Below are 20,000 nucleotides of genomic sequence, written 5' to 3' on the forward strand. Positions count from 1 at the left end.
AAATGACCAAAAAAAGACAAAATTATTTACAAAAGACACACATTACCAAAAAAGACACAAAATGACCAAAAAAAGACACAAAATTATTTCAAAAACACACATATTACCAAAAAAAAGACACAAAATGACCAAAAAAGACACAAAATGACCCCAAAAATACACAAAATTATTAGAAAAAGACACAAAGTTACCAAAAAAAAAAGACACAAAATGACATTCCACAACATTTCTACTTATTGCGGTAACAACAACACGGCAGATAATTATAATAACAATAATAATAATAATAATAATAATAAACGCTTCGGTAGCAGCTGCCTTTCTTTTTGTTAACATCGTCATAGAAACAAGTGAAACGTGGGCTGCGAGTTTGAGACTCCATGCTCTAGACACACACACACACACACACACACACACAGCTTGCTTTTCTAGATGGATTCACCCAGCAGGTGTTCTCCTCCCAGGTGCCTGATTGGCCCTCTCCTCTCCTCAGGACTGAGTGGGCGTCGGCCTCACTCTGCAGGTCGACTGTGTTCGTGGCGCTTCATCTCATGAGCTTCAGTGACACATAATCACCAGTCTGGCTGCGGCTCACTTCCACCAGTGCAGAGGTCTAATCAGCTGGGATAACTGACAACACCTGTGCAAGTGTTCAGACCCTTCAAAGCCCCCGGATCATGTGCACCACCTGTCATTATGCAGCTTTTATTGCTACCACACGGTGTGAAATAGGTCTCAGAGGCAGTCTGCGTCCACACACACCATGGCTGATTGAATGGGCGCTATCAGCCGTTAGCGCTGCTATCAGTCAGGTGGGCAAGTAGAAGTCTAGACGGAATAGTCCAAAAAGTGAAAGTGAGGAGCATTTATGGGTACAAGTCGAAAAACTTTGGAGACTTTGTGGTGGCGTTGTGCAGAGAGAAGGTTTCACTGGCCCTGAACACGGCGTCTAATATCAGCCAAATAAGTATATGGTGTAGAACTATAAAAAGGTCCAATAAGTACATGAAGTAGACACACATAGAAAGAAAACACTAGAGCAGCTATTCTCAAGCATGGAGATGATTTCTAGGGGTCGACAGATCATTTTGGGAGTCAGCTCTCTTTTTTTTTTTTGTCATTTTGTGTCTTTTTGATCATTTTGTGGTTAATTTGTGTCTTTTTTGGTCATTTTGTGTCTTTTTTTGATCATTTTTGTGTCTTTTTTGGTCATTTTGTGTCTTTTTGGGTCATTGTGTTTCCTTTTTTGGTCATTTTGTGTCTCTTTTGGTCATTTTGTTTTTCCTTTTTTGGTAATTTTTTGTAATTTTGTGTTCAATTTGAGTCATTTTTTGCTTTATTTTATGTATTTTTTTTTTGTCATTTTGTGTCTTTTTTGTCTTTTTGTGTCTTTTTGGATCATGTGCACCAACTGTCATTATGCAGCTGTTATTGCTATCACACTGTGTGAAATACGCCTCACAGGCAGTCTGCGTCCACACACACGATGGCTGATTGAATGGGCGCTACCAGCCGCTATCGCTGCTATCAGTCAGGTGGGCAAGTATTATAGGGGCGAGCTCCACCTGCTTGCAGGTCCAGTAGGTTGTTATCAGCCAGTTTAAAGGCTGATTGCATGCCGAACTAAATCCTATCAACCTGCCCGGGCCGGTTAGAGGTCCAAACGGTCCAAACACACTGTTGCACATGCCGTTTGGTAGCCGCAAGCTAACATTAGCTAACAGTTAAAGTTGTTTTAATCACACTAAACTGTGACTTACTGTTTTGAATAACTTCCTGTTGCTAAATGCATGCAGCTTTCAAAATAAGAGCGCAGTGTGTTAACAGAATCTACCACATAATTTACAAGAAGACAGTCAAAATAAGATGCCTTAAGTAAAATATACAAGAACCCTTATTCTCCTTTAAAATAAATCTGTAAATGTGCAATGATTAATCAGTTCAGTGTATATGATGGTCATTTTGTGTCTTTTTCTAATAATTTTGTGTCTTTTTTGGTCATTTTCAGTCTTTTTTTTAGTAATTTTGTGTCTTTATTAGTAATTTTGTGTCTTTTTTTTAGTAATTTTGTGTCTTTTATTAGTATTTTTGTGTCTTTTTTTTTGTCATTTTGTGTCTTTTATTAGTAATTTTGTGTCTTTTTTGGTCATTTTGTTTCCTTTTTTTGGTTATTTTGTGTCTTTTTTGGTAATTTTAAGTCTATTTTTGGTAAATGTGTGTCTTTTATGAGTAATTTTGTGTCTTGTTTGGTAATTTTGTGTCTTTTTCTAATAATTTTGTGTCTTTTTAGTAATTTTGTGTCTTTTTTAAGTAATTTATTGTTTTTCTGTCATTTTGTGTCTTCTTTGGTAATTTTGTGTCTTTATTTGGTAATTTTTTGTCTTTTCTTGTAATTTTGTGTCTTTTATTAGTCATTTTGTGTCTTTTTTTCAGTAATTTTGTGTCTTCTTTTTAGTAATTTTGTGTATTTTTTGGATCATTTTGTGTCTTTTTTTGGTCATTTTGATACTGCCTCCAGCGCCCCCCAGGTAATTTCAGTTTGAGACCCCTGCTGTAGATACACTGGTTATATAAAAATGTGACAGCCAGAAGTGAAGTGACATTATACTTGATAATAACATCATTAAATGGGTGACGTCTTGCTGGCTCAATCCACTTCTTTAATACAGTTTTTCTTTATACTTCTACGCCTGCTGACTTTCATAGACCTGCTACTGTTAATAGTTAATTTCAAGCTTGTAAATTACGAAGCTGTCAGTGACGACCTTTTTTATCGGTATCTGTTATTTTTAATACAATGTTTTCTTCTCTTGTAATTACTCTCCATATTATCTCAAACAGGCTTTTTATTTTCCCTTCCTCTCCTCTTTCTCCTCTCAGCTTCTGCAGCTCAATTTCCCTTCAGGGATCATTAAATCTTCATCCACTCCGTCTAATTCACAGAAAGGCTCCAAGAAGAGATTGCCTGTCACTGTTCAGACCACAAATGAACATCTTCTTCTGTCATCCTGCGACTTCAAAAGCTCCAAGACACAAAAACTTTGGAGACTTTGTGGTGGCGTTGTGCAGAGAGAAGGTTTCACTCTGAACACGCCGTCTCTACACAACTACACTCACAAAAGGTAATATCAGCCAAATAATTATATGGTGTAGGACTATAAAAAGGTCCAAGTATATAAAGTAGACACACATAGAAGGAAAACACTAGAGCAGCTATTCTCAACCTTTGGGTCCCGACCCCAATTGGGGTCGCGAGATGATTTCTGGGGGTCGACAAATCATTTTGGAAGTCAGCTCTCTCTTTTTTTTTGTCATTTTGTGTCTTTTTTTGGTCATTTTGTGGTCATTTTGTGGTCAATTTGTGTCTTTTTTGGTCATTTTGTGTCTTTTTTGGTCATTTTTTTTTTTACCTTTTTGGTCATTTTGTGATCAATTTGTGTCTTTTTTGGTCATTTTGTTTTTCGTTTTTTGGTCATTTTTTGTAATTTTGTGTTCAATTTGAGTCATTTTTTTCTTAATTTTATGTAATTTTTTTGTCATTTTGTGTCTTTTTGTCATTTTGTGTCTTTTTGTAATTTGGGGTCTTTTTTGTCATTTTGGGTCTTTTTCATCATTTTGTTTCTTTTTCGGAGGCATTCTGTGTCTTTTTTTAGTCATTTTGTGTCTTTTTTAGTCATTTTGTTTCTTTTGTGGTCATTTTGTTGTCTTTTTTGCTTAATTTTACGCAATTTTTTGGTCATTTTGTGGTCAATTTGATTCTTTTTCGGGTAATTCTGTGTCTTTTCTGACAAATCCCAAAGTATCAAGTTGTTACTTTCCAAGGAGTCTCTGGAGGTCAGAATGGACCTTTAAATTCATAGCAAAGGACTTAGACTAAAAATAACAATAAAATATGAAAAAAATATATAAATTCACAGACAGAGAGATGTTTCAGTTGTTGTTCATTATTTGTCCAAAATCCGTCGTATCAACTGAGTTTGTATGAGGTACTACTGCACTAGAGGACACACACACACACACACACACACACACAGAGAGAGTCTGAGGTGATGGGATCTTTTGTTCGTGACGGCCAGAGCCTCAAAGAAATGAGAAGGAAAGGTATCTATTCCTCTGTGATTACTCCCCTGAGACAGAATTAAGTCTGTGTCTGCTCCCAGCTGAGCCTTCTATCTCTCATCTCTCTCCGTCTGTGACATTAAAAGCATTTCACATCTCCTCCTGCAGCTCTCTGTGTGTGTTACAGCACAAACAGTCAAACAATAGAAGCTTTTTAAGTGGCAAAACAGCAATTAAGACGATATATTTTTTTTGTACTCCAACTATCTTAACAGTTGGTTTCTGTTATCTAGTAATGGCTGCTGTTTGGAGACAAAAACGACAATATATGGGTGTTTTTACAGCAAAATACGACTCATATTTTACACATTTTACGCCACCTTGATTTTTGTACTGTATTTTTTGCAGAATTATTCTGGTAACCACAGCTGCCATTTTCTTTCTGTAAAGCAACAGATTTTTTTTTTTTTTACAGTGTAGTTACTGCAGTTAACCCTTTTTTGGGGGAAGAACCATATTTGGTAACTTCATGTCCATCTCCATGTCTCTCTGTGAGGTCTATTTCTTCCAGATAATCAGCAAAGATCAGGCTACCAATCAGTATGATAATAATATCATAATATTCACTTTATTGACCTGGACCTCCAATGTAAAAATGAAACATTTAGAAAACAAATCTGCAAGAAACAGTCGTACAAACAGAGTTATTCTTCAGTGACTTGTACCAGGAGAACTTGACTATGAAGGCGTAAAAGGGCCAAGTATGAATAAAAATAATAGTCATATTTAGAGAAAAAAGTTGCAAATTTACTAGATTAAAGTGGCAAATCTACAAGAAAAAAAGTTGCAGATTTACGAGAAAAAAAGTGGGGAAAAAACAACTTTTTTTTCTCGCAGATTCACCACTTTAAATCTCATAAATCTCAATTTTTTTATTGTAGATTTGCATTTTGTGTCTTTTTTGGTCATTTTGTTTCCTTTTTTTGGTCATTTTGTGTCTTTTTTGATCATTTTGTGGTCGGAGGCAAATTTCAAGAAAAAAGTTGCAAATTAACTAGATTAAAGTGGCAAATCTACAATAAAAAAAAAGGCACAGATTTACGCGAAAAAAAGTGGGGAAAAAACAACTTTGCAGATTTGCCACTTTAATCTCGTGAATTTTTTTCTCAAAATATGACCCCCCTCCCTCGGGTCCGTATGTTTTGGGTTTTTTTTACACATTCTTGCTGTATGTAATATCCTCCAATATTCTCTAGGGTTGAAATTTGGAATTTGCAAGTATTTCAATGAGTGCCCTATTAACGGTTAAGCTTTACAGGGCAGAATAGTTTTTGGTTAATGTTTTTAAGTTGCACACCATGCACCAGTGGAATCTGTTCCCCCACAGTCTCATGATGAAATCTAAACTGTGTGTAAACTTCTCCGGTTGCCGGGGGGAACCAGCTCGGTGGGTCAGAGGTGCGTTTGCTCGGTCGGCGTGGAAACATACAAGCAGGGTGAGTAGCCCACAGCCGAACAGCTTCCCATGAAAAAGGTCAAAGAGTAAAATGTGGAGCTGGTGCTGCGTGTTGATCAGTGCTGGCAACTTTAATCACCAGCAAATTGGACATCATGTCTCTAAAAACAACCTCAATGTGAAGCTAACATTAGCTAACAATTAAAGTTGTTTACTTCCTTACTAATCACACTAAACTGTGACTTACTGTTTTGAATAACTTCCTGTCGCTAAACGCATGCAGCTTTCAAAATAAGAGCGCAGTGTGTTAACAGAATCTACCACATAATTTACAAGAAGACTGTTAAAATAAGATGCCTAAAATAATTCTTAAAATGTGCAATGATAAGCGTGTAATAAGTGTATATGATGGAATAGTAGCATTAGAATGTGATTTTGTGTCCTTTTTTGTAATTTTATGTCTTTTTTTTTGTAATTGTGTCTTTTTTGGTCATTTTATGTATTTTTTTTGTAATTTTGTGTCTTTTTTTGGGCATTTTGTGTCTGTTTTAAGTAATTCAGTTTTTTCTGTCATTTTGTGTCTTTTTTCTGTCATTTTGTGTCTTTTTTTAAGTCATTTTGTTTTTTTCTGTCATTTTGTTTCTTTTTGGCCTTTTTTTCGTCTTTTTTTTAAGTAATTTAGTTTTTTCTGTCATTTTTGGTCATTTTGTGTCTTTTTTGGTCATTTTGTGTCTTTTTTTGGTCATTTTGTTACTGCCTCCAGCGGCCCCCAGGTAATTTGAGTTTGAGACCCCTGTTGATCAGTGCTGGCCAACTTTCATTACCAGCAAATTGGACATCATGTCTCTAAAAACAACTCCAATGTGAAGTTGAAGCTGCTGTGTGAAAGTGTAGGAGGACATCTTTCTGTGGTCAAACACTAATGACCTTCTCCAACACCACCACAGCTTTAACTTTTACTTCTCAGACATTACGTATTTTCACTTGTCTGTCCAGGAAATTGCCTCTTCGACTGGTAACAAAAGTAGGTAAGAGTCATTAAAGGAAACTCTCTCAGCCTTTGTGTCACTCTGTGAGTTTGTCTCTGTCCTTGACGTCTTTTTTTTTTTTTTTTTTCACGGTTTCTTTCACATTTTATGTCTCCTTCGTTTATCTTTCTGGATGCTTTTCTGTCGGCCCCCATCATGTCTTTCTTCCATTTAAATGGCTGTGTGAAGTCTTTCTTTGTATTCTGCAGCGTGTATAGGCGATCTCTCAGTCTTCTTGTGCCTCCCGTTAAGCATTATCGCACTTTCACGCCATCGATATTCCTCGAAGTCACTCGTCTGTCCTTATACCTCCATCTTTTTAATCCTTAGAAGTCTAAGCATTCACATTACTTAAAACTTTGGAGTTTGGGGCTATTTTGTCGGTTTTTGACTCCTTTTCATTCTGCCTGTACTTAATGATACCATAACGTCATGGTAAAGATTTTTTGTTTTCAGCACAACTTCACATATATGACCTGATTATTTTTTTCATTTTGACTTACTCAACATTTTGAACACAAACCCCCCCCCCCAAAAAACACAAATAATTACAAAAAAACACACAAAAACACATAAAACATGAAAAGCAAACCAAAAACACACACAAAATGACAAAAAACACATACAAACACACTCAAAACATAATAAAAATTACACAAAACACACGTAAAAAACACAAAAAATTACAAAAAACACACATCAAAAACACAAAGAAATAACCCGAACCCAAAAAACAAACAGTCAACACAAAAGATTGCAATACAAATGCTAAATGCACAAAACTAGATTAGAAAAATCTCTGCAAAAAAAGTAAAATCATGTGAAAACCTTTGCTAAAAAAAGAGAGAATCTCCAAACTCTCTCGAAATGTGATTATTTCTCCACATTTCATAAATAAGATATCTCCACACAAAGATGTTATCTTATCTCATTTTTTCTTGTAATGCACAAAGTCTTTTTTCAATTTGTCAGTGTATAAATGACACACATCAACACACACATCAATTCAAAGACTTTTCTTTGATTAGTCGTTTATATGCTGATGATGCTGACGTATACACGGGTGTTGATTTCTCTCTATTTTCATTTATTAACACATTTCTCTCAATCATCCTCTGCCTTTCTCTCCCTCTGTGTATTTGTTCTGTCTGTCTATCTTCACTCCCCTCCCTCCCTCTCTCTCTCTCTCTCTCTCTCTCTCTCTCTCTCTCTCTCTCTCGCTCTCTCTGATCATTTTTCCCGTTTTAGATCGTGGTCGTGTTGATGGATGCTCAAAACATCGACTGGCTTTGATGTTTGATGTTCGCTGCTCGTGTGAGTTTGTCTCCCTCAGCCTGGGGTTTGGAGGCAATAAGAGGTGTGTGTGTGTTTGTGTGTGTGTGTGTGTGTGTGTGTGTGTGTGTGTGTGTGTGTGTGTGTGTGTGTGTGTGTGTGTGTGTGTGTGTCGGGCCGGGCAGGGAATAAAAGAAAAGCCTCTCTTTTTGTTTTGGCGATTTGCAGGTTTTGCAAAAAGTTTGACAGTAAAATAAATGTACTGTGGTGGCATTTTCTCTCAGCTCATGTTTATTGTTGGGTTTAAAAAAAAAAAAAAAAAAAAAAAACAGCCAGAGCTCAGCTAAGAGATGTGCATTTATGAGTGGGTGACCATTTCCAAGTTATTCGCAAATATGACCGTTAGCCGACATTACAAACATAACAATCTTTATAATTATCATGGAAGGTTTTTTCTTTTCTGATTTCTCCTTCAACATTAAATGTATGCATTTAAATTAGCCTGGCTAACACCAGACTATACCACAAATGAGATATAGAGTGGTTTATGATCCTCCAGAGCCGTTTATTGGGCACTAATGTCTATCATAGCGTCAGTACGTAGCTCTTAGCCAATCCTATCAGTTATACCAGATGACGTATGTACAGAAACAGAAGACGACTGATGTTTACACGATGGCACCGAACGATTATTGCTGTTTGTGCAAAATATATATGAAGGAAGAAGGACACTCCACATATGCACACTCTTCAGACGTATATATTTCCAAAATAACAAGGAGCATATCAGAGAGGTTAGCATTATTAGGAGTGATAGTTGCCGCAGAGTCCACAACCACAACGACCGGGGTCTCGCTGAACCCCGTTAGCTTAGCCGCTAACAGGGCTAGTTGGTAGATTAGGCTTTTGTCAAATCCTCTTTCTCAGCAAGGCTAAAACATCCTTTTTGGTGGTGATAAAGGAGTGTTAAGCCAAATGTTCTTCTTTTAAAATAAAACATTGGTTCCAGTTTTAAATTATATTTCAAAAGCATTTTCTACCACCAGTATCTACCCACAGATACTGAAATGAGGAAAAATGTTTCAAGTCTTGCTGTCTTATTTTAATGTGACTACAGTCTGGCTTTTCAAGCCACAATTGCTCGAAATAAGTATTTTTGGATTAATTTTTAAGCTGTCATTGGTTTTCCAGTGCCAAGCAAGGCTAAAACATCCTTTTTGGTGGTGATAAAGGAGTGTAAAGTCAAACGTTGTTCTTCTTTTAAGATCAACTTTGGCTCTAAACTATCTAGAACACTGTCTACAGCTAGATCCAAAGAGAGCTTGGCGTCTGCGGCAGCCATGTTGGATCTGTAAGAAAACTACAAGCTTCCGTCTGTCCAATAGAACGCGTCATCGTCTCGCCGTCCCTCCCCGTTCTCTGATTGGATACTAAAAGCAGGGCTAAGAATCGGCCATGGACACCATGGGTACACCCAGGCTACATTTAAATAGCCTTTAGCATCCAATGTAAGAACTCTCAAATATCAGACTGTGAACATTATTATGACTTTATGCAGGAGATGAGAGATAAAAATACTCATGCCTATCCAATCTTGTCACATCTCTAAATTGTCATGGCTGTGGATTATGTTGTTCCACGTCAATAGAAAAAGATGATGAGAGAAGAAGAGTTAACGAAGCGCTCCGTCCAATCCAATCAGGCCGAACCCTGAACTGTCAGGACTATGGATTATATGACAACCATGTCTAAGTGGAGGTCAAGAGACAGAGAGAGAGAGAGAGCTGCACTCAAAAAAATGTTTTGTTGAATGAACATAATTTTATTATGACCAGTGGTTGCACAAAATCATTTTATCTGAATCTAGATATTTTTATTATGTTGACTGGGCTTATACATTTTAAGTAAATTAAAAAAAAATCATATTATGTAATTCTTTCTCAATTATTTTGAGTTCATTTTACTCAAATTTTTTTAATAAATCAAATTAAACCCACTTTAAATTAACTTAAATAAATTGTGTATGTTTTTTTAAATATATTGTGCTCTTTCAAATCAATTAAAATGTTTAAATTGTACCTTTGTTTTATTAAATTGATTCTAATTAAATATTTTTTAGCTATCATACATGACAGAGAACCACAAGATGTGTACACCACCAACTTTAATATGATACAAACAATACATAACACAAGAAAGCAGAAACACACTGCTCAGATTCTGTCAACCAGAATCATAAGGATGGAATAAACAGTCTAAACTGACAAAAAAAGTTGAAATTTGGATGAACTTAATTTTTTTGAGCTTCATTTAATGAAATTAAATAAGATTGTCATAATTCATTGTCACAATATATGTTGAAATTACATGTATTTTATAAGCGGAGTTAAATAACACATAATTTCTATTAAAATATGCTTAAATAATACACTGCAAAAAAAGAAAAGTTGAGTGAACTCAAAATTTCAAGGAAACAAACTGATAAAATTTTAAGTTGGACAATTAAACTAAATATTTTAAGTTTTGTTATTGAGTTTGCTCAACTCTGAATTGAGATTTTTGTCAACTCAACTGTAAATTGTACTAACTTATAATTTTACATTGTAATAACTTTTAATCTTTACTTCTGCTAACTTCTGCAATGTGCTGAATTGGCACGATTGTAATGCCGCTATGAAATGTCAATTTTGAGTTAGCATCGATACGCTAATGGCTACTCATGTAGCTGTAACAAGCAGCACCACTAGCATCAGTTAGCCGCTAGCATCAGTTAGCCGATTTTGCTAATGAATTTCACCGCTTTCCTGCATTTCACAACAAAGAAATAAGAGTTAGCAGAACTATTGTCCCTTGTTGTGAACCCCAACTTAAAGATATAAGTAACAACAACTCACCAACTTGTTTTTGAGCAGACAACTGGCTTCCTTTGTTGTGCTAACTTACATTATTGCCCTAAATGTCAATCATTTATATTTCCAAGTTTTACCAACTGAAATCACTGTTTTAGGCCAAAAAATACAAGTTGGCTGTTTTGCAGTGTATATGTATGTATAATATATTTACTAAGGGTTTTTTCAGTGTGGTGCCAATCCAATGGGGTCAGCTCTACAAGCTGTCAGCTGAGGGTTACGCTCTGTGACAATCGTATCAACCGCATCAATATTCTGGAGGTGAGGCGAGGAAGAGGATTATTATATGATGACTGTGTTGATAATGAAAGCAAAGAGACAAAAGCAGCAAGAGGCTTATTTGCTGCTGTGGAAGTGTATGTGCTGTACCAAACATCTGAAACATGACAAAACTCAAAATAAAGATATATATATATATATATATATATATATATATATATATATATGTGTATATATATATATACAAATATTTGACCTGAGAACAGTGAGAAGTCATTTTTTTCACATGGATCTTTAGTATACCATTGAATAATGACTGAATACATCAGCTTAAGCAACAAAACATTTTTTTTTTTAAAGTAAAAGGGCCTGAAACTCATCCAGTGAGAAACGTTCCGTGGTGCAAAAATAAGTGCGATTAAAATGCGTCAATTTTTTTAACGCGTACATTTTTGTGTAATTAATTAATCTTAATTAATGCGATAACCTCCTGTGGCCCTGTGTGGACCTTATACTTAATTCTTCTTAACTATAACAAGTTGTCCTCAGTAGTACACACTCTTGGAAAAGCACAATACATCAATCAGTGTAAAAATCAGATGGCAGCTTCTTGGTTAAGTCAATCAACAGCTTATCCCCCGAGGAAAGTGGACCAGGTACAAAACCTGATCTCATTTTATGGTTAAAACTTGTTTATTTGTGCTTAATAAGGTTTGCAGTTTGATATTCTGTGCAAGTTTGACTATTTTTAGCAATAGCAACAAGCTACGACTCTGCTAATCAGGAAGTACTCGTTTAAGGACGAATAGACTTTGACTATCGTTCTTCCAAAGAGAAGGTGTAAACGTAAGGAAATAAAACGTTTTATAAACTGGTGAATTAATTGTGTTATACAGTAAAATTAACCCATTGTTTTTTTTTCAAAAACTACTTCCTGTTCAAAGATAATGCTTAGTTTTTGTACTTATCAGGTCCTACAAATCCAAAATATCTAGGAGAAACTAACAATACATACCAAACAAAAGCTCGGGTCTCAGGAGGTTAAGCAACAAAAATATATATATATTTTTTTAAGTAAAAGGGCCTGAAACTCATCCAGTGAGAAACGTTCCGTGGTGTAAAAATAAGTAATAATAATAATAATACATTTTATTTGTAAAGCGCTTTTCATACAGAAATCTAAAACTGCAAACAAACAAACAAAAAGACTAAGAGAAAACTAATTTAAAATCAGCAGTAGATTAAAAAAGACAGGTAATAAAGTACATTATTAAGAAATTAAGGTGCAGAGACAATAATAAAAACATCTAGTGTGTGATTAAAATGCGTCAATTTTTTTAACGCGTTAATTTTTGTGTAATTAATTAATCTTAATTAACGCGTTAAAGTCCCGGCCCTACTTATTTGTCATGATACATATATATTGGAGCACTTGTCTGCTGTTCTATATATAATTGTTTGTACGTGCAACCTTTTTCAATAAAAATCTTTAAATGAAAAAAAAAAGCCACTCTCACTTTGCACCCTGCTGATCCTGCTCGCTCCCTTCTTCTTCTCTCTCCATCATACATTATCGCTGAGTCGTGTCAATTATTGCTCTCATTCATCATCATCATCATCATCATCATCATCATCATCTTCCTCTCTCTTTCTGCCCATCACTGTGTCTGACATGTCAGAAGTGGTGCAGAGAGAGATCTGTCAGCCGAGCTCTGCTCACACTGAGATCTGAGATCTGATACGAGTGAGCGGCCATGATTCTCTCCGTCTGTCTGTCTCATGTCAGTTATCTGTCTCATCCATCGCTGGTTGTCGGGGGCGATCGCCATCACGCCATCCTATAAGCCGAGCTCATCATGGCCGACTTATCGACTGCTGGCTGCTCTGACCGCTACAGACCTGATAATGCCCGACAAGAACAAATTGTCTGTCACTCTCTTGTCTGTCTCCTCATTTTTTTCACTTTCTCCTGCTGAGATTATTTTCCAGGAATTTACTATATTATTTTACAGGTTTTTTCTTGTTTTCGGTGCAAAATTATTATTATATAATATTATATAATATTATATCATGTTATATTATATTATATTATATTATATTATATTATATTATATTTTATTATGTTATCTTATTTTATATTATATTATTTTATATTATATTGTTTTATATTATATTATATTATATTATATTATATTATATTATATTATATTATATTATATTATATTATTAACCATACAATGGAAGTTCAAATCTCTAAATGAATATCATGGGACATTATAGATTTCTTCTTCTTTCTTTTTTTTTACACTATAATCCAAAAACAACGGTCTGGAATGTAAAATTACATTGAATTCTTTGTATAGAAATAATAATAATAAAACACAAAAAATACACATATTGTAAAAAAAATGAGTGTGAAATTAAATAAACAAATTTTTAAGGTAAAACTTTAAATTTAATTTAACTAAAATAATAACAAAAACATTGTAATTATAATAATTACAAAAAACATTTTTAGATTGGTAAAAAAAACAATAGTCACACTTAAAAAAATAGTGTGAAAAAAAGATATTTTCTGCATTTTTAAGAAACTATCCGTAAAATAAATTGTAGTTGTTTACTGTGATTGTTTGGCAAGTTTTGCTGCAAGACATTTTACCGTTTTTTTGGCAGGGGTCCTTTTTTTTGCTAGGATTTTTTTTACTTGAATTAGTTTTTATGAGCCACAGGGAGAAAAACATGTAACCAATTAGCGTCTTCTTCCTTCCTTTGACAAAACTGTCAGCAAAGCAGACATTTGTTCCTGCAGCTGAGTGAAACATCAGCTCTGTGAAACGTTAATTGGAGGCTCAGAGGTCCTTGTTGTGGCCATTAACACTCACAGCTGTCCTCCTGGCAGCAGCACTGGAGTTTATTACATCACAACACAAGCCTGCTCTGTCTCAGAGCATCCACACTCCAATCTCACCAAAATAAGATGCTCTTTGGTATTTTACTCATTGTAAAAAAACTGTTGAATTTGTTACCAATTTCTTAATTCTCTCTTGTAAGTTCTTTATATGCAAACACAGAGAAGCCAAAGTTTAAGGTGTTTCTACTTATCTCTGAACTCTAATTCAACTATCTTCTTAAGTCTCTCAGAATAGTAAAAAACAAAAAAAATTAACAATTTCTTTAATATTATGACAGCCTGATGAATGTATAACCTTAATATCTAATAACTATATGATTTTTCATCATTATCATGCAATGTACAGACTTTATGTATTTTGTATTCTCTGCGTGACCAATGTATGTATCTTTTTTTGATTATTATTTTTTTATTATTGTTTTTTACTGCTATTTTGTCCTCATTGGTTCTTTGTTTCATGACATTTGTTTCTTGATTGTAATGTTCCTTAATTGTCAATTAAGACAAAAAAAAAATAAAAAAATTAAAGTCCGATCCCTGACACATTATCTGACCACAGTCACATTACAATCTGCAGCAAAAAGGCAGAAAAAGCCGCAATCAGGCACCAAATAAACCATTTCCTGTCTTCATCAAACCCTCAGAACAGCAAAGGCATAATCAAGACTCAATCAAGAAATAAAGTGGTTTTTCAAATTCTTATCGAGCATGATAGTGTTTTGGAAGTAAAAAAAAGATTCAAAATCACATTTTATGTTGGACTAAAGGACCAAAAAAAGACACAAAATGATTAAAAAAAGACACAAAATGACCAAAAAAAGACACAAAATGACTAAAAAGAAACAAAATGCCCAAAGAAAGACACAAAATGACAAAAAAAAGGACAGAATGACCCAAAAAAAAACCACAGAAGACACAAAATGACCAAAAAAAGACACAAAATGACTAAAAAGACACAAAATGACTAAAAAGACACAAAATGACCAATAAAAGACACAAAGGGACTAAAAAAGGACAAAAAATGACCAAAAAAGAAACAAAATAACTACAAAAACAAAATTATTTTTAAAATCATTATTATTTTTTACTACTATTTCTCCCGATTAGTTCTTTGTTTCATGACATTTGTTTCTTGAAATCCCTTTTTGTCTGACCTCATGATTATAATGTTCCTTAATTGTCAATAAAGACAAAAAAAAAAAAAATCACAGTCAAAAAAACCCAACCAGACACCAAATAAACCATTCCCTGTCTTCATTAAACCCTCAGAACAGCAAAGGCATAATCAAGAAATAAAGAAATCAAGAAATAAAGTGGTTGCCCTCGCTGCCATGTGAATGTTAACTCTGCTTTGAAAATTGAGTTTCTGATAAACACTCATGTCAGTCAAACAAGTGAGTTAAGAGAGGGAAGAGAAAGTGACTGGAGAGCAACGCAAGAGACAGGAAAGTGTGAAAGAGAGAAAGAGAGAGAGTAGTGTGTGAGTTAGGAAGTGAGAAAGTGGGCGAGGGGGAGAGAGCCAAAGGTCAGAAGTGTGTGAGAGAAGGAGACGGGTAGACGGGCGTCTGATTGCCATTTTGGCGTTTGACAGGCGGAGAGAGAGCCAGCTGGGTCACGTCACGATCTGTCTGAACACTTTCATCAGTCTGCTGCCGCTCAGACGGACAGACGGAGAGACTTTAACCTTCTGCTCTCAGGCATTTAAAACTTTACATCACAACACTCTCAATATATCACGTTTGCAACTTTTATTATGGAGGGATTGTCTTCATTTATGGTGGAAAAAGAGCTGAATGTTCGCAGCTTCTTTCTAGAGATATGTGCATCGTTATCAACCTGCAAAATCTGAATAGATTGTTCTAACGTTGGGAATCGGACCTACTGTTATAAATTATTCTGTAGTCATTTGATTTTACTTAATATATTTGATTAAATGTATTAACCCTCTATGGTACGGTGTTGCCCTCAGGAAACATACCCATTTTGTGATGCGATACTTTAAAAAAGAGGGAAGAATATAGGGAACCAATAGCAAAGCTTTAATTTGTCACATGATCTCCAGGAGGCCATATTGAAACCCTCTTTTGCAGACTTTTACAAAGGAAACAGCTTTGCCATTTTGCACCACAAAAAATCACTCAAATTGTAATTTCCTGACCCTTTTCCATCTGGAAAAAAACTAATTCCTACTGATAGGTGAGTAAACTTTAATTTTTGATAGTTTCATACACTTACTGATCAACGAGATCACGCGATAATCCTGACCATACGGGAGACCGCAAGATCCCGTGATAAACTCTAAACTCTATTTATACAGTCTATGGATAAACTGTGTGTATAAAGTAAACAACAACAACAAAAACCAACTTACTTTGCTTCTCTGAGGTGAAAGATATGTTGATCTGACCATCTATCCTTATAAAAACAATATGTTATGTCATAAATGATTGTATGATGTTCCACTTCAACAATCAGTCTCTTGTCGTCCGTGTGGCCGATCGTCTGAGACCCTTTGATTGATTGATTGATTGATTGATTGATTGATTGATTGATTGCTGATCTGGTGCCCCGGTCATAACATAATGTTGATGTGAAGTAGTTTTAGGCTGCATGAACTGCGTATTGTGTTTTATTTTGAAAGGGCGGAAGTGTTTTACGCTGATTCTGAGTCGGACTTCCTGTCTGGTGCGATCTGCTCTGTTGAGATTCACGCGGTTTGGCAGCGTCTCGTGGAGAAATAGAAGTCCTACCTAATGCTCGCGTAGAGACGCTGACGTGACGCTGCTGTAACGTTACGCAGCGCGCCCGGTGGAAATGCTCTCATTGATTAGAGTGTTACCTATTTGCAACGTCATACGCGACGCTGACGTTACGCTGCAGTAACGCGCCCGGTGGAAATCAGGCTTTAGACTATTTATTCATTTTCAATGGTACAATGTTGCTTAACTCAACTTGTAACTTACACTGTAAAAAAAGATAAACAATAGCTACTCAATAAAACTGAGGCAACAGATTGCACGCAATATTATTAATTAAATCTAACTAAGTTACAAGTTGAGTTAATAACAACTTAACAGGAAGTGACTGTCAATTAAAAACGAACTAATTATTTTGTGTTGGATTAATTCAAAATTCTCTTGATTTAGAATTAAATACACATAAAGATTATATTTAATGTGATCAGAATAAGAAGATTCTATCTCAAACATTTTTATATTAAAGTTACTTAAACAACTGCCTCAAAATCAAGGACGCATTTAAATTTAATACATTTAATCAAATATATTAAGTCAAATGAAATGACTACAGAATAAGTTAGATTTAACATTTAACAATGTGTCCTTGCCTACCATATACAGCTGATAGGTCATAAATACGGTTTTCTGTATGCATGATGTGTAGAACACATAGAGCCTGAACAGAAACACAGAGAGACTCCTACCTGTGGGCAGGGCGGGGTCCATGGTGGGTTTCTCCCAGGAGTTGACTTGTTCCCAGGTAAATCCATTGGTTCCCAGAGAAACGCTGTACCCACAGCTGCTGTAGGACTCCTCAAACGTGCAGCCACCTGGACACAGAGACACAACAACATGCAGGATATTTAGAGACTTTTCACTGACGGGGTGATAAGATGTGATGATTTATTTGGAGTGAATCCTCATATATAAGCTGGTTTAGAAAATATTTCTCAGGTGGATTCGGGTAATAAAACACTTAAGGTTTTGCTGGTTTATTTCCTGCTTAAAATAAATATAGTCATCAAAACCTTTACTATTGGTCTGCCATGGGTGTCATGCACTGTAATAAATTATTCTGTAGTCATTTTATTTTACTTAATATATTTGATAAAATGTATTTAATATAAATGCGTCCTTGATTTTGAGGCAGTTGTTTAAGTAACTTTAATATAAAAATGTTTGAGATAGAATCTTCTTATTTTGATCACATTAAGTATAATCTTTACGTGTAAATCTCTTAAATCTGCAACTTTTTTTCTTGTGGATTTGCCACTTTAATCTAGTGAATTTGCAAAGTCAGTGAAGAATAACTCTGTTTGTACGACTGTTTCTTTACGATTTTTTTCGTCAATATTTCATTTTTACATTGGAGGTCCAGGTCAATACAGTTAATATTATTATATTATTATCATACTGATTGGTCAGATGTCATGGTGTCACCGTCTGAGATGTAGCCTGATTTTTGCTGATTAACTGGAAGAAATCCATGTGGTTCTACGACCAAACAGAGAAACATGGGGAACTCATTTTGATATCCACTGAAGTTACCAAATATAGTTCTTCGCCCGATAAAGGGTTAAAAAACTTAAAAAATATATGTATTTTTCTGGCCTCCCCAAACAGCCCCTGCACTGTAAAACCCAATGTTGCTTGTTTGTTATCATAACTCATTTTTCCTTTTCAATACAACAAAGATTTGTGCAAAAAGTCATTTTAACTTAAAATATTGAGTCAAATAGCAAGATTAATTTGACGGACTCCATTGTCTTCTTTGTCTTGACATAAAAATTTTTCGCAGCATCGACACTCAAGTATTTTAGTTGAAACAACAAGTTGGTTTTACAGTGTGGCTTCAAGGCTGTCTGGTAACTCGAACTTCCACATACACAGATATGCAAAGATCCAGAAGAAGACAGTGAACAGCTCTCTCTCCTGTCATACATCTTCCATCAACTGTTCTTTCACATTACATGCAATGTGCACATCACATCCAGCCTGCATGCATCGCTTCCTGTTGGCTCTCTTGTGTGTCGATATGTTATCTGAATTCAATATAGCAAAGTCAAACAGCAGCAGAACCAATTAAAACTGCAACAAAGAAACTAAATTACAGGGTGCAAGTACACTGCATGCTGATGGAGTGCATAAAAAACAATTAAAGAACAGGTTTTATTATAATCAAGGTCTTTAAAACATTATTCATCATATCAGTGATGCCGTTCTACACCTTTGTGGAGGTTTTTTTTTAAGCACATGCTTTAATCACTTCAACAAGGTTTTAATTTCTATGAAGTTTCTTGTTTTTGGAAAGCTTTAATGAGCCGCTCTGGTATTGTTACCACGGTTACGCTAATTAAGTCATCAGCATGAAGTGAGCCAGTGCAAGACTGACACTGTCACTGTTTATCAGAGAGGAGAAGAAGAGAAGAAGAAGAAGAAGAGAAGAAGAAGAAGAAAAAAGGAAAACAGAGAGAGTATGAGAGAGCAAGATGAAGAGAAAGCTTTATGTGTCAACATGATTAAGTCACAGAGTCTCATCGTTATTTCATGGCCCGGATAAGACACATTTTCCAGCGCATTAGCCTTCTCTGCTAGCCCGGAGCGCTACGCACACACACACACACACACACAGCCGCGCTCTGCTAATTAGACATATGCTTTGACACACAACCATTTTAATTTGTTTTGAAGCATTTGAAATGGGGAAAGTCATTGCTTTATTCATGACATCACTTAATGCTTTACTTTTCTTCTTTTTTTTTATTTGATCCGCCTCTTTGTTGCTGTCATCTCCTGAGAGCACGTCTGTCACTTTAAACCTCATCAAAACAACACGAAAACTTTGTCTTTTTGACTTCAGCTGTGACTCGCTTGTTACTGCACAGTCATTTTAAGCTCTTAAGATACAAGAAGATAAGAGAAAACACTAGAAACGTGCAGAAGCAGATGCAAATATAGACCAATCTGACCATTATTTGGACAAAAATGTAGAACAGCCATTCGTCCAGACTGAAATATAACAACTACTACTGGATAGATAACCATGAAACTTGCTGTAGACATTATTGATCATGAATCAAATTACCCAGATTCTTTTGTAGCATTAATGTGGTGCCAGAATAATCAGAAAAAATAGTTTGTGACATCAAATGTATGCCTCCTCAAAGTAAAACTCTGGAAATCGACTAAAATGTTGGTTCACGACTTGTTGAGTTGACGTATAAAACAGAAACATGGTTCACAAAAGTAAATGTTATTGGTATGAAACCTTTTCTAAATTCATATTTTGTATGTTTGCATATATGATATTTGGTTGTAACTGGTAGTAGCTGTCCACTTAGATTAGTTAGAACAGTTATTAACAGTGATAAAAAGCCAGGTTGAGCAGAAGTTTCCATGTCCAATTGA

The 20,000-nt window shown here is 35.2% G+C and overlaps 1 protein-coding gene across 1 annotated transcript in view; it reads right to left on the reverse strand.

The window, feature by feature from the left end:
• The window catches only part of ptprt (protein tyrosine phosphatase receptor type T), a 555,356-nt gene that overhangs the window by 454,381 nt on the left and 80,975 nt on the right, over positions 1 to 20,000 (reverse strand). The window contains exon 2 of the mRNA XM_059329753.1: positions 17,297 to 17,422. Coding sequence (XP_059185736.1) covers positions 17,297 to 17,422 — 126 coding nt within the window. The remainder of the gene's footprint in view (positions 1 to 17,296; positions 17,423 to 20,000) is intronic.

This window comes from Centropristis striata, chromosome 3 (genome assembly GCF_030273125.1).
Source record: "Centropristis striata isolate RG_2023a ecotype Rhode Island chromosome 3, C.striata_1.0, whole genome shotgun sequence".
Lineage (NCBI taxonomy): Eukaryota > Metazoa > Chordata > Actinopteri > Perciformes > Serranidae > Centropristis > Centropristis striata.